The sequence below is a fragment of the Simochromis diagramma genome, unplaced genomic scaffold (genome assembly GCF_900408965.1).
Source record: "Simochromis diagramma unplaced genomic scaffold, fSimDia1.1 OVJJ01000445.1, whole genome shotgun sequence".
Taxonomy (NCBI): domain Eukaryota; kingdom Metazoa; phylum Chordata; class Actinopteri; order Cichliformes; family Cichlidae; genus Simochromis; species Simochromis diagramma.
The window spans coordinates 122064-136304 of NW_024387269.1; the positions used below are offsets into that span (position 1 = coordinate 122064).

General features: G+C 42.2%; 1 protein-coding gene across 3 annotated transcripts in view; it reads right to left on the reverse strand.

Annotated features, from left to right (window-relative positions):
• The window catches only part of agla (amylo-alpha-1, 6-glucosidase, 4-alpha-glucanotransferase a), a 33219-nt gene extending 25010 nt beyond the window's left edge, over positions 1-8209 (reverse strand). For all 3 annotated transcript variants that reach the window (XM_040002544.1, XM_040002542.1, XM_040002543.1), the window contains exons 1-4: positions 8080-8209; positions 4697-4825; positions 2858-3068; positions 95-264 (exon numbers count right to left, since the gene is read on the reverse strand). In XM_040002544.1, coding sequence (XP_039858478.1) covers positions 95-264; positions 2858-3068; positions 4697-4784 — 469 coding nt within the window. In that variant the 5' untranslated portion in view covers positions 4785-4825; positions 8080-8209. The remainder of the gene's footprint in view (positions 1-94; positions 265-2857; positions 3069-4696; positions 4826-8079) is intronic.
• Between the last annotated feature and the right edge of the window lie 6032 nt (positions 8210-14241).

A 14241-nucleotide genomic window follows, 5' to 3' on the forward strand; every position in this document is an offset into this window, starting at 1 on the left:
CGTCAATAACAACCAGAAGTGACTGAGTTTGCATTTTATGATTGAACACAAAAGAAAGAACCAGAGTCTGTGTGGGCGCGCCGTGCTAACCTACCTGACTCCTTGGCCACTCTAAGTCTATCTGGCCAGTCGTCCAAGTGTCCCAGACATTTGGACAGGTAGGTCTGGATGGTGATGCAGTCTAACGGCAAAGTATGGTCGTCGGCCCCGACACGGAGAACTGGATCCACCACAATATAACCTCCTCCTATACGCTCCGAGTCTCTGATGGAATTTAACAAAGTACAGCAGGTTAAGGAAATATACAAACGTGTCATATCACAATATGATTGATAGACTGACACCACGTATTTACTTTCTCTAGATAACAACAGTGAGACAAGCGCAGGCTTATCTGAGAGCCACGAGTCCATTTCAGATGATGATGGAGTACCTAACAGTGAGGAAGAGGAGGTGATACTTGTAGCTGCTGATATGCAACCCAAAAGCAAACAAAGCGTTTAAGCGAGTGTTGCTGGAGCACTTCCTACTTAGAGTCCATGACAGGAGGAGCAGAAAGGTGGATGAAATGACTGATGTGGCTACACGATGGGAACGGAGGGCAAGTGGTTAAAACGCCTGAGCCAAGAAGCCACATCGCTGGGAGAAGTTTCACTTTAAAAATATGATTCAGACTGGGTGACATCACTTTAGATATTTTAATACTTAAAGTGTTAAGCAGTTATCTTACAGTTTTTCTTCATTTGCTGGGAAAAACTCAGTGCAGCGTTTAATACTTGACCATAATATTTTATTACGATATCAGAAAATCCCACAGGTACTGTAGTACTGCAGTGCTTTGAATCATACCCATCTAACAGAGTCCAGTTTGTTAATGTAAACGTGGAGGCTGCTTCATATACAAAGGTTAACTGTGGCTTCCACGGGTTGCTGTGGGCTTTCCTTAGTATTAGGTATAGATACGCGATTCCCACTTTTATCTATCCATGAAGCAAAATAACACACATCACTACTACTCTTGTACTACGGCTCTTGTAATTCATCGTTAAAAAAGCCTCCAGTTGATTCACGGTGCTGCAGGATGAGTACTGACAGGGACTACAAACAGCACATTTCTCCTGTATTGGCTTCTCTTCATTGAATCTAACTTAAAATCCTTCTCACATACAAGGTCTTAAATAATCAGGCCCCATCTTATCTTAATGACCTTGTAGTACCATATCACCCTATTAGAGCACTTCTCGCTCTGCAGGCCTACTTGTTGTTCCTAGAGTATTTAAAAGTAGAATGGGAGGGAGAGCCTTCAGTTTTCAGGCCCCTCTTCTGTGGAACCAGCTTCCAATCCTCCCTTAGTTATGCTGCAAGAGGCCTCTCTTGGTGGAACAGAGCTTTGAGTCAGTGAACTGGACCTTTCAAGCACACCTGTTGTTGGTGCCTCTTGGAAGATTTGATATCGACTGCTGAGCGGTACAGAGTTCCACAATTAAAACGATCTGTTAGAATGAATCTGCAGGATGTCTGTGCATTGCACCAGTACACTTTGTGCATGAACCCTGTCGAGTAAACTATACTGGTTAGTACTTGGCACTCCACCCACTGCTCTAAATGTTGTCTGAATATTACTGGATCCTTTCTGGATGGCGTTACACAGAAAAGCTAACTGAGGTTTCGAGATGTCAGAAACCATTTGGTGACATCAAAGTGGCGACATCCATTTTTCATTTACATGCTATAGTAAACATGAGGGCAATCCCAAAAGTAAGGTGTCCTATTGTTTTAGAAATACAAGCAACCGTTTATTTTCCATAGTATGTGCAGCATTTTAAAGCTTAAAGACTTATTTTCCTACATAATCGCCATTTCGGTCGATGCGTTTTTGTAGACACTGTGACAGTTTTACAAAGCCCACGTCATAGCCGCTCGCCGCAGAATCGCCTTCCTGACAAATGTTTCTTTGGGAACAGGTGGTAGTCACTGGGTGCGAAGTCTGGACTGGTGGCTGATGATGTTCCAACCAAAGTTTTGCAGGAGAGCGACAGGTGGACGGGTGACGTGTGGACACGTGGTAGAACTGCAAATGAACGGTTCATATGCAGCTCCAGTTAAATAAAGACAATAAATGTAATATTCTTAACATTGTCTCTAAATGTTACAAACCTGAAAGTGCTCAAATTAGTTAAACTCAATTGTATTTATACAGCACCAAATCACAATTACCCCAAGGTGCTTTATATTGTAAGGTCGACCCTACAATAATGCATCCAGAGAAAACCCAACAATCATATGACCCCCTATGAGCAAGCACTTTGGTGACAGTGGGAAGGAAAAACTCCCTTTTAACAGGAAGAAACCTCCAGCAGAACCAGGCTCAGGGAGGGGCGGGGCCATCTGCTGTGATTGGTTGAGGTTGCTGCTCTAGTCTGCATGCCAAATATCCTTGGGCCAGATACAAACCCCAAGTGCTCTGGGAGATTGCTTTCAACTGGAATATTAATTTATAACCTAAAAAATAGTAATAATTAGTTCCTGGTTTGATTTCCACCTAGCCAGACCTATTCAGCATGTTATTCCGGGACTGGCCGGCATCTCTGACTGACACCTTTATCACGCTGTTTCACAAAGTATTCACTTCTTAAACAATTTATAGAGTTCTACAATAATTTTTAATAAACATGGACAAATGAAGAACAGACTGTCTAACATAAAGACATGCTATCACAGGCTTTAGTGATAGCATGGATGATTCCAACAAAATGATTTAACTGTTGGAATATTTTCCACTGCCATTTCCTGAATTCAGCTTTGACATTGAAACCCCGGATTTATAAAATGTGGGCGACTGTCAGGAGGGTCTTACACATATCCAAAGTAGTACTGATAGGACCCAGCCAACTTGAGGTCCAGAGAGCAGAACTTATCCGAGTCTTCTTCCTTTCCTGTTGGGTAGGTCCATGGCAAAACACGGAAGTTGTTTCGGTCAAACAGCTGTCCTTCAAGTGGATAGTTGGTGTGCACCATAACCTTCTTTCCCTGAAGGCTTGGACCGAGACGGAACTGCAGCTCAAACCCTGGGCAGACAGAAAAGTACGACACAAACTGAACAAACTGTGTTGGGAATTTGAATTGTAAGGAAAATTCCACTTTGTCTTCACCTTGTTAAAATGTCACAACTGTTTGTGTCTCAACAAGTCTGAAAAGATTCCCCTCTTGCAGTAATCATTACTGCTACCCACTCACAAGAAAATCCCACATCCCTGACACACACACGCACACAGTCATTAGCAGAAAACTGTAGGTCTTGTTGGTCCTCCAGAGTTAGGACAGAGTTTAATTGTCTGTCTATAAATAGTCCCATATGACAGGCAGCCAACAAAATCCTTATCAGATGCAGAGCCCTCTAAATGCCAAGTGGCACATCTCTTCAACCCTTTCAGCCAAGCCGACACGCACAAACATTTCACGCATGCACAAACGTGCATACACGGTGCATCCCAACAGAAAGGCCACACTGTTTTCTGCACAGCACTCAGCCAGCAGCTGTGCTGACTGCAGAGATGCTCAGAAAACTACAGAGAGCATTTTAGCAAAGTTACACAATGATTTAAATCATTCTGCTGACCACCAATTGACACATTATTGCTGATGTGAATTACAAGTTTACCTGACCTGTGTTTCCCCTCAGACAGCAGTTTCATTGCTCTGACCCCGGGAATACATTTGACTGATTCTCTAGTTTCACACTTCAGAGAACAGAGTCACCAATAACCAGAGTTTGTTCCTGGTGTTTGTTGTCAAATGAGGAAAATAATTTTAACTGTGGACAGGCTGACTGTAGGGCTGCAATACCTCTTCAGTTTGTATACTTTGTATACATTCAGAAAAGCCCTTCCTAACTTGTGATTTTTATTTTTTTTTAAATGAAACTGAGTGTTGAAGCTGAACCTTGGTACCTTCCACATAAAACAATGGTTCCCTCAATTCCTTTCCTCAGAGTGAGGACTATAGCTCATCAGTATAACACTGGTATATATTCCTTATGCAAACAGAAAAAGATTGGATCAGTGCATCCCTACACTTAATATATAACATCCTGCAACTGCATCTGCTTACAGTAATGCAATCACCACCATTCTTCCAATGCAGACGTCTGTGCCATTTTCTCACCGTCATAACTCTGACAGGCCACACATGACTGTTTCAGTCTTATCCCCTTATTATGTTTCATTTAAACTGTTTAACCTACATTTATTTGAGCCATGTCCAACATGAACAAATATAAATGCAACTAACAAACAAACAAAACACAGATTTTTGCATTTGTAGGGATTGTTGCAGAATTTTTAAAGGTTTATGCTTCGTCTTGCATTGAAACCAAGGAACAGTGTCTACACTGTGTGTGTGGATAGGTCTTCAGCAGTGATTTACCGACTATTTGGCTTAATATTAATGCAAATATATATGTGGATTGAACATTTCCGACCTTTTCAACTGAAACAACAGCAAGACACACACATTCAAATTTTCAATGTATAAGATTAGTAGCATATAAAAACATTATCAACCAACTTAGCAGCTTAGTAGATGGAGCCACTGCAGCATAATCCCACTGCATAATATTAAACATTAAATGCAGGATTTTATAAAGTAATTGCTATTGAACAGTGCAGTACATTCAGTAATACAGTCCGGTTCTTACCTTGCTCGAGTCTGAACAGAGTTCTCTCTAAATTCTGCTTGTCGTTGAGCATGAGGACTCTAATCTGCTTCAGGTGTTGAGGCAACATACTGGGAGAATCGGTTCAGATTTAGACTGATCCCTGCCCTCCTGTCAGGACAAAAACAGGCAGGTTACTACGTGACCTACCGTGAAACACACTTTCTAACTAAACACAGTGAGAGCCATCTGTCCAATCAGCACCAGCAGGAATCTTAATATTGGAAGTGTATGTGCCATATCAGCATCGCAGTCCAACTGGCCTCAGGTAGCACCAAGTGTAATGGAAAAACCCAAGTTCAAAACTTTGGTTTAATAACTACAAAGTTCTTAAACACTGTATTGACAGAGAGGTGCAGAGTCTTAAAGGCTTGTCTTTGTGCCTGCCGTCCTTAAACTGGCTGATGTTGATGATTAAAAAAAAAAAAAAAAAATCAGTTTGTTTTTTCCTCCAGGAAAGATGATTTTATAAAAAGTGTCAACTCAATAAATAAACACTTTTTCCATCTATTCATTGGAAATGCGTCACAGATATACAGCACTCACTGGTATCTTTAAATGGCATCTCGTTTTCCAGTATGCCACTATCAGACTGAGGGGTGAGTTTCTTCATCCCTACTGTGAACCTCTAAAGGTTAAATACAATCAGTGCTTTCAGAGCGTAGTTCCTCACTGCCACTGTGGTCATATTCACATTCAATTTTGTTATTTACCAATAAATTTCAACAGGTATCAAAATCTTTTCCGACAAACAGCAGATAATGTTTCAGTAACTGAAAAGCATGACTGCTAACATATACTACTTTACATTTACTGTGAGTTTGGTTTCAGCACTTTCTAATCTTTGTTACACGCCATGTTACAAAAGCAGGATCACAGGGATTCCCGGATGGCAAACAGAGAGAACACCAAGATATCAGCAACAAGTCCTTCAAGTCCCGGGAACGGTGAAGCCTGGGTTCCATGGATCCCACATGTTTAGGGCTGGGTATCGTCACTGATTTCTAGAACAGATTCGATCCACGATTCAATTCGATTTGAATCTGGGAAATTTTGCCTCAAAGTCAGAAATATTATAATTCAGATCAGTACATTTACATATCTTTGTATCTATAAAAAGGAAGCTGACACTTTCCAGACTTTATCAAAGGTGTGAGCATCACAGCAGAGGCCTTTGTGTCAAAGTAGCTGAAGATAAAACACAGAAACACATGAAGGTGATTTTCCTGGCCTGGATTTTATAAAAATATTCTGCAGTACATCAAAAATGAAAGAAAACCATTAATCAGCATATGAACGTTACCTCTGAAGTTTATTAGAGACACTGCTAACAGGCATTTTGTATAATTTTAAAAAGTTTACATTTGTTCAGAAGCCTGTTGAACTGCAGAAATTAGGTTTTCTTTTTGGAAGTAAGTAAAAACAACATCGGCCGACAGCCTGTAAACAACGGTAGACTTGTGCGTAACAAGCAAGCGAATAATGCAGAAAAGAGAGAGAGAGAGCGCAACAGCAAAAGTCAGAGTGAGTCCATGACGATGTTTATGTGAAGCGTAGTTTGGATCTTCTTTTGCTGCTGGTTCGGTCAATGTTGTTTGGAGAGAGATCAAACTAACAGAATCAGCGAGCTGTCGGCTTTCAGCCCCGCCCGTGTCCGTGTCCGTCGGTGAGAAAGGCGACATCTCACTGATTCTGCTCCGCGCTTTGTGTTAACGTCTTTGTGCAGAAGCCGTGTTCCTGCTCTCATTTACTGTCTTAGCTGTTTGGTGGTTGTTGAAATTTTGTGACGTTTCACCTGAGATTCTGGAATTTTGGGCAAAATACATTTATATTAAAAAAATCGATTCAGGATTTTAATGAATCGATATCACGTTATCCAAGCCAGAATCGATTTTAATCGATGAATCGATTATTAAAACCCACCCCTGCACATGTTTTTAAGCCCGCTGTAGAGTTGCTTGATCAGGAACAGATTTGGGGAGTTAGGAAGCAAAGTAAACAACTCCCTCCTGTCTCCTGCACATACACAAATCCACTGTTCTGTCTGTACTACTACACACTCAGTAATTAGCCTTGCAGTTAGTGGATGGCACTGCAATAATCATGGTGATTCGGGTTTCCCTGGCAACTGGCATGATGACAACAAAGGGTGATGTGGTTAAAAGGGAAAAACAAACACTTCAGGTAGTGAGTTTATTAAGACATGCTTTAAGCAATCCATTCTTACACAAAGTGAGGAAGTTCAGGCCTCATTTCACATAAGATACAGCAAGTAACTACAGTTAGTTTAAAGTGACAACGACTCGTGAATTTGGACATCAACTATCCTCGGTCAGCGATCTGTGATCCAACTGTGAACCTTGTTTTTTCACACCATAAAAAATATATTTTTAAAAGAATATTTCACAGCACGTCCTACCAATCAGATCTACAGTATAAAAAAAAAAAACATGTTTAACTGAGTGCAAAGTGAAGCCCATTAAACATCCGACAGAGACACCACAGTACGCGGATATAGTGAGTCTTAATATTCCTGCTAGATTTGAATTCAGGGATTACTGCGATGTAACTGCAAACCTCGCTCTGCACTGACAGGAGCAGGTTAACGCGTCTGAAGTCACTGAACCCCACTGACCTCTCTTCCGAGTCTGCGCAGTGCTTCGAGGTGGCCAGGACAAGGTCAGGAATTCTGCCGTTAATGTCACAGCATCTATTTTTAAAAGCGTCCAGCTCATTCGGTACATTGGGTCCACGCCATTACAAACTCAGAGACACGGACATTTACATCAAGTTAATAAGCATTTGCAACGGAAAAACACGAGTCTGCACAGCTAACGTCCTTCATGTGGCTGCGCTCAGTTTAAAGGCGAGCTCGTTTATTGTTGCCTCGCTTTGCTGCACAGCACCAGTGTTTAACTATTTCACAGTTCGGCACAGCGTGTCTGAAGAAACACGGTCAACAAAACAGCGGAATCATTGTGTTCCACACGGTGTGACAGCCTGCACACACACACCGTCAGCCAGTAGCACAGCGCGCTGTAGTGGGCGGTGCTGTCAAGCGACAATTTCACTGCGGAAAATAACACAGTAGAGCGATTTGGCCCCAATACTTCAATAATAACCCGCATTTACAAGCTAACGAGGTCAGCGGGGACAGAAGAATGAAAATGCTGTTTACCAGCAAACAGCTGACACTCCGTTTAACCACAGCAGGCTCTAAAAGTGAACAGACAACTGCAACGTGAAAAGGGTCACGTTACAAATAACATCACAACCGTTAGTTAAGCTAACGTAGCTAGCAACCCGTTTTCCAAGCTAGCATCGTCATCGTCTAACAACACGAGCAAAGGGAAAACGCCGTTCACCTGTCCGTTGTGTGTCCGGGGTCCGTCACAGCAACAGAACAGTTTGTGGTGTTTTCCCGGATAGACAGCAGCTGTAGGGAAGGGGCGTGGCTACAGACCGGGGCGAAATTTATTACCGTACAGTTTAGTGCTTTTACCGTAATGATGCGAAAAAACGAGCAATAAACGCGTAAAGCGAATTTTCCGTTTTGAAAGCCCTATTTAACAAAAACAGCACACAAAGATTTGAGCTAAAGTAGAAGTCTGGGTTTGTCTTTATATGTAGCACTGTGCAAAAGCTTTATGTTTTGTTTCCCACAGCCAGCGTCCGCAGCACAACACCGCCTAAACTTGTTAGTTTGAAGTGTTGTGGTGAAGTTTACAGTGTTGGGCTGATGCAAGGCAGGCTGCGGTGTTAATGGCCAGTATTAGGTATTATAATACAAGACTGGTATTTATGCTGATCTGTCTGTTTTTATCCTGTTGGATTTACCTAATCCACAAAGAGCAGTAAACACAGCCGGCTAGTCTGTATGCAAAGAAGAAAAATATAGAGGAGTTCACATTATACATATTTATATGTTTTATTTTTATTTATTTGCTGCACACCAGCTGTTAGGTTTTCCCCACCCACTAATTCCCAGGTTAACCCCTGGGCACAATGTATCTGCTCCTGTTAACACTGGTGTCTGAGACTGCTGCTGACACTTTTAAGAGATGCTGATAATAAAAGCTTTATTTTGTGGCATGTCTACTTTATTGGGCAGAAGCAGTAGTAGACAGAAGACACAGCAGAGACCTGTGGGGCATGACCTGCAGGAAAGAGCCGATACTGGACTCGATCCATGGCCACTGCAAAAACAATATGTGGTACACGTTCTACCAGCTGTTGGTATTGTTATTTGGAACATTTGCAATGAAAAGAGTGAAAGAGTTGATGCTTCTTTAACTTAGGAGCATGTATGTCCCTCTGTCTTCTTTCATCTCTTGTCTCACCTTCACTTCTCACTGGGTTTGCCAGTAGTTAACATTTATTTCATCATATCTACCCTTCTGATCAGGTACTAGTCTTGTCAAGGATAAATAGATGTAAGTGATTGAATTGAGTTCAGTGTATGATAATGTAATAACAGATCTTTAGGTTTATCTGCTTTTGTAAGCACTGTGTAGCCATTTCATGCTCAGTTTATGCATCTAATGAGATTTACACAGTGCCAGTGTTGTCCATTATAGTCCCTTTATCCAACTGTCTCGGGCCTTTTCGGTCACCTACTATATTATAGATATATTAGTCCTTAATGGAGGCTTAATGGAGCAGCTTTGTCCACTTACTACAGATCCACAGGTTTTGCTGGGGGCATTGCAACTGTTCATGAGAATCACCTCCGTCCTGTCTTTTTTCTGCTTCAATTTCTAACAAACATTTACAGTGGTGTGAAAAAGTGTTTGCCCCCTTCCTGATTTCATATTTTGTTTGTATGTTTGTCACACTTCAATGTTTCAGATCATCAAAAATTTGAATATTAGACAAAGATAACAGAAGTCAACACAAAATGCAGCTTCTAAATGAAGGTTTTTATTATTAAGAGGAAAAAAATCCAAACTTACATGACCCTGTGTGAAAAAGTGAAACCAGTTCATCAGAAATTCTGCTCCCAAGTCTAAAATGAACATAAGAAATACACAGTACATATAGTTATAATTATAGAAGTTATAGTATATTATACTGTATATAAATGTACCTGTCCACTTGTTAGTTACATACTCACGTGGAGGCAGGGACCTCACAGAGGAAGCATTACTCCCAACCTATCATAAGATTGTGTTGTACATTGTTATATATAGTTTTTTTTTTTTTATTAATAAAAACATCAAGAAGTCACAAACAACAGTAGAACACACCATGGTACATGTTTAAACAAGGAAGGCTTATTCATCAAAATTATTTATTATTAAAATAGACATAACATCATTTTTTCACCCCAAAAAACACATGTTCAAAACACCAGCCAGATACCAGACAAGCTGTCACATGATATCAAACAGAAGCTGTCAACTCAGCTCTGTGGGCAATCATAATGAAGCAGTTCATTAGAAGTTGTAGATTCAAGCTGCTCTTCATACCTTTGGCCACCAGATGTCACCAAAGAGGTTTGTGTTGAAAAGCTTGGCGTAATGAACCGCTTTTCTCTACAAACGTCAGTGTTTCAGCCTCATTTGGCCATCACTGCGGTAAACTAAAAACCTTTATTGCACTGTAGCAAATATACTAAATAAAAAAACCAAAAACAGGAAACAGTAACAGAAACCTGGAAACTAGCAACTATGGATATAATACACACACAGAACAATAAGGAGAACCAAGACCAAGAATAACAACAAATCAAAGACTATAACTTCAACCAGAATCATACTGGGTCACAGACCCAGTAGTCGTAGTCGCTCAGCAGGATCGTTGATATGATGGAAGCACACAGGTGGTATCAGATCAGACGCTCTAGCTTGTATCTGTAATTGGATGCATCGAATTTTCCGTTATAACTTATGACATGTTTATTTATAAGGTTAGCCATTATGCTAGGAACATTAAAAGCTTCCTTCACAAACAGTCTTGGTTTTTTTTCCTCATCAGCATCATGTGTCTAGATTGCTGTTCGTGGTTTCAGTGTTGTTTCTTGCAGTTTTGCTGAACATTTGAAAATTAATATTAACACAGATATTTTGTGCATTCTTTTCTAGGAGGGTTGTAGTGACCTGTGTATTAAAAAAGGACAAATTCTATACATTCAGGACTTATATGTGGTCTAAATGAAACTTTGTTTGAGGGATGTGACAAATATGAAAGATTTGTTTAACTGAGATGGAAATACCACAACATACAATAATACAATTATAATAACAATAGCAGCATGTGTTTTTAACCAGCATATTATAGCATAATGCTAAAGTATTTTACTTATTCTACTGTAGTTTTTTCATTTTGCTCTCTCTCTATCTGTTTGAGTGTTGGTGTTGTGTTTCAGGGACAGGTGCTCCTCTGGTTTCCCACCCTTGAATTCAGCATAACTACAAACACATCTGTTGGTAATGACCTGATTCCTACTGTCTTCATACCTGCCTCTTGCTTTATTTTGCTCTGCTCTTATCTTACTTTCTTTTCTCACCTGTGCAGAAAACCTCAGAAGCAGAATCTGACTGAGCTGTAGGAGAGAGATTCCCGAGAGGAGGTCATACTGTGCATGTGTCTGTGGGAGCCCGGGCCTTGCTAACTCAAACTTCCTAAATGCACCTTTAACTATTGCACATAAACGTGATGAACTTTTCTTCCACACTAAGCCCATACTGGTTATGACAGAACAATTAGGTCAGAAAATGACCTCTGCAGAGTGCTCACTCTGTAAGAACACCAGCTAAAATATGCGCCGTCACAGCTGTAGACAATAGGATGTAATTGGAGGTATGTTAATATCGTCAGCTGCAGTCAGTACCCAGCCTCAGCTTTTGTTTGCGACCACCTGAACATCTAGGGAGAGCTCGTCCCACTCCAGAAATACTCAGTGGTGAGTTGGATGAAGGTGGAGGATTCTCAGTGTTTTTGGTGTTTAGACAACAGAGTCAAACCTATGCTCCATATAGTGCAAAGACTGCCTTCCTGGTGGTGTTGTTGCGTGGACATGCTTTGAGGTGGGTAGCTTCACTACCAGGTCCTTTCTCTGTCCACGTGCTCACCTGACTTCGATCCCGAGTAAAATTCCCGGATGGCAGCCTGGCTGCTAAATTAAACATCCCATTGGAGGATTTACGTGGACCCTTACAGGTTTCAGCACCTTCTTGGTATCGCTCACAGAACACAGTCTCTCTCTCTCTTTGTCTGTTAATCACTCATATCAGATGCAGTTGTACATTTTTGAAGCCCCTGATTCACCTGTTATAACCGGCAAAGACAGAGCAGATGTGCACCTGTCTGTTTTACTGGATTACACATAGTTGCAGTCCAAAGTCACAACTGTCCTTGCTAATGTATCAAATGATTTTACAACTTGGTGACATTCAGTTTCCAACATGGCCACGGTGGTTAGCAAGATGAAACTCATCAGTGTCAGGCCAAATCACTGAGGCTTGTTTACTTGCTAATGCTAGCTGTGCTTCCATACAAAGTGCAGATTGTTACTGATCTTAGATCAGTGAAAGCTGAGCACCAGGAGCTTGCCTCCCAGCAGTTTAGAATAAAAGACCAGTGCTTTATCCACAAGTTTATGTGCAAGCCACCAGAACAAAGCTAATGGGCTCTCAGCTTACTCAGGTGTAGTCTTTGTTGATGGGAGAAGGACACATCTGTATGACAGAGAGAGCTTCAGTTACCTATGGGATTGAAATAAGCATAGCTTTCAGCGACAGTAGACGACTGTGGCTAAAGGCTGGTTGCATATATTAACTGACAGACAAGAAGGTTCATGAAAGCACTGCTTCGGATGAAAGGAGATGGCTTTGGCCATGTCCACAGTTACGTTTTCGTTTGAAAACGCATCTTTTTCTCTCCGTTTTGGCCTCCCATCCACACTGAGACGGCATTTTCAGTCAAGGAAAACGCAGCGTTTTGAAAACGCTCTCCAAAGCGGATACATTTGAAAATGCTGTTTTCGCATCACAGTGTGGACAGTGAACCCAGAGCCTTTTTGAAAACAATGACACATGTCATGTGACCAATTAAACTAAGATAGCAGAGGGCATTATACAGCAGTTGTTTTGTTTGCTCTCAATTTTGACAGCCCTATTAAAGATTAATATCAGTTTGTACATGCTCCAGATATGTCATGGTTCTCAATATCTGGAGAGGTTGAGGTGTGTTTTTTGTCTTCGCCTCTCCCACCAGGGCGGAACTGGACCTTGATTCCCCGCGTCTGAACCTGTCCTGAACACACACCACACATTTACACTGATGCTGGCAGACTACTTAAGATGGCATGAGAGCCTGCTTTCTCACCGGATTGTCACACTACCCAACTGTCCGTGACAGAACGACTCACCCATAATGAACCCAGCTGACAGAGCACAGAGGAAAATGTTCTGGACTTGTAGCTGGTGATGTCAAAACAAAGCTTTACGAAGCTCTGAGGCTTTTTGAAACACGGTGTCACAATGGCTACGGGCCGATAGCTAAATTGGACTCGATTGCAGAAAACCACAAACAGAGACGGCTCAAACGTTTTGCAGTGTTTATTATTTAGGCAACAAGTGAATTCGTGACAAGGTGTTGCTAACGATGTAGCCGTGGGTCAGTGGGGGTGAACGGGGATTTAACAGGTTGCGACGGGAACGGAGCGGTTGCGTCTGGGAAGAAAAGAGAACAGGGTTAAGAAGGCGGCAGGTGCAGGGTATCCTAGCAGAGGTGGAACTGACTGATAGCGCTTACTGGTGACCGGCGTGAACCTCGCTTTGAGGGAGAGGCGGTGATAGTCCAGGGGAGTAGTGGAAAGGCTGGCAGACCTGAGTTCCGCTGTGTCCAAGGTGGTGAGGCTGGAGGGCAGGCAGGTGAGGGTCCTTGTATTCTTCCTGAATATGAAGATAAGCCAAGGAGAGCTGGGGTTGAGGGTGATGACAAAGAAGGTCCAAGAGATGCGAGGTCGTTGACGAACTGGCGGTGAAAGAGAATCCGAGGGGGCCTTAAATCCTCAACCTGATTGCCCCGAATCAGTCTCAGGTGTGCAGGACTGCAGCCGGGATGATGACTCTGCCCAGGGGTGGAGACCAAGGAACTCAGGTGCCTGATAGAACTTTCTAGTCGAGTCTCCAGATCCTGACAGTACCCCTCCCTCAAGGGATGCCTACAGGCAGCCGACCTGGCTGCAGACTCTGTTGTGACCTGTAGAAATCAGAAATCAGAGCGTGGTCAAGAATAAAAGAGCGAGAAACCCATGAGCGCTCCTCAGGACCGTAGCCCTTCCAGTCAACCAGGAACTGGCGACCTCTGCCACGCTGGCGCACATTAATGATCCTGCGGACTGTATGAGCTGGGTGACCATCGATGAGTCGGGCAGGTGGAGGGGGGTCGGAAGGTGGGCACAAAGGACTGGTGTGGACGGGTCGAATCTGCGAAACATGGAAAACTGGATGGATCCATAGAGATGCCGGTAGGGTGAGTTTGACTGTGCTGGGAGAAACAATGGAGTGAATGGTGTACGG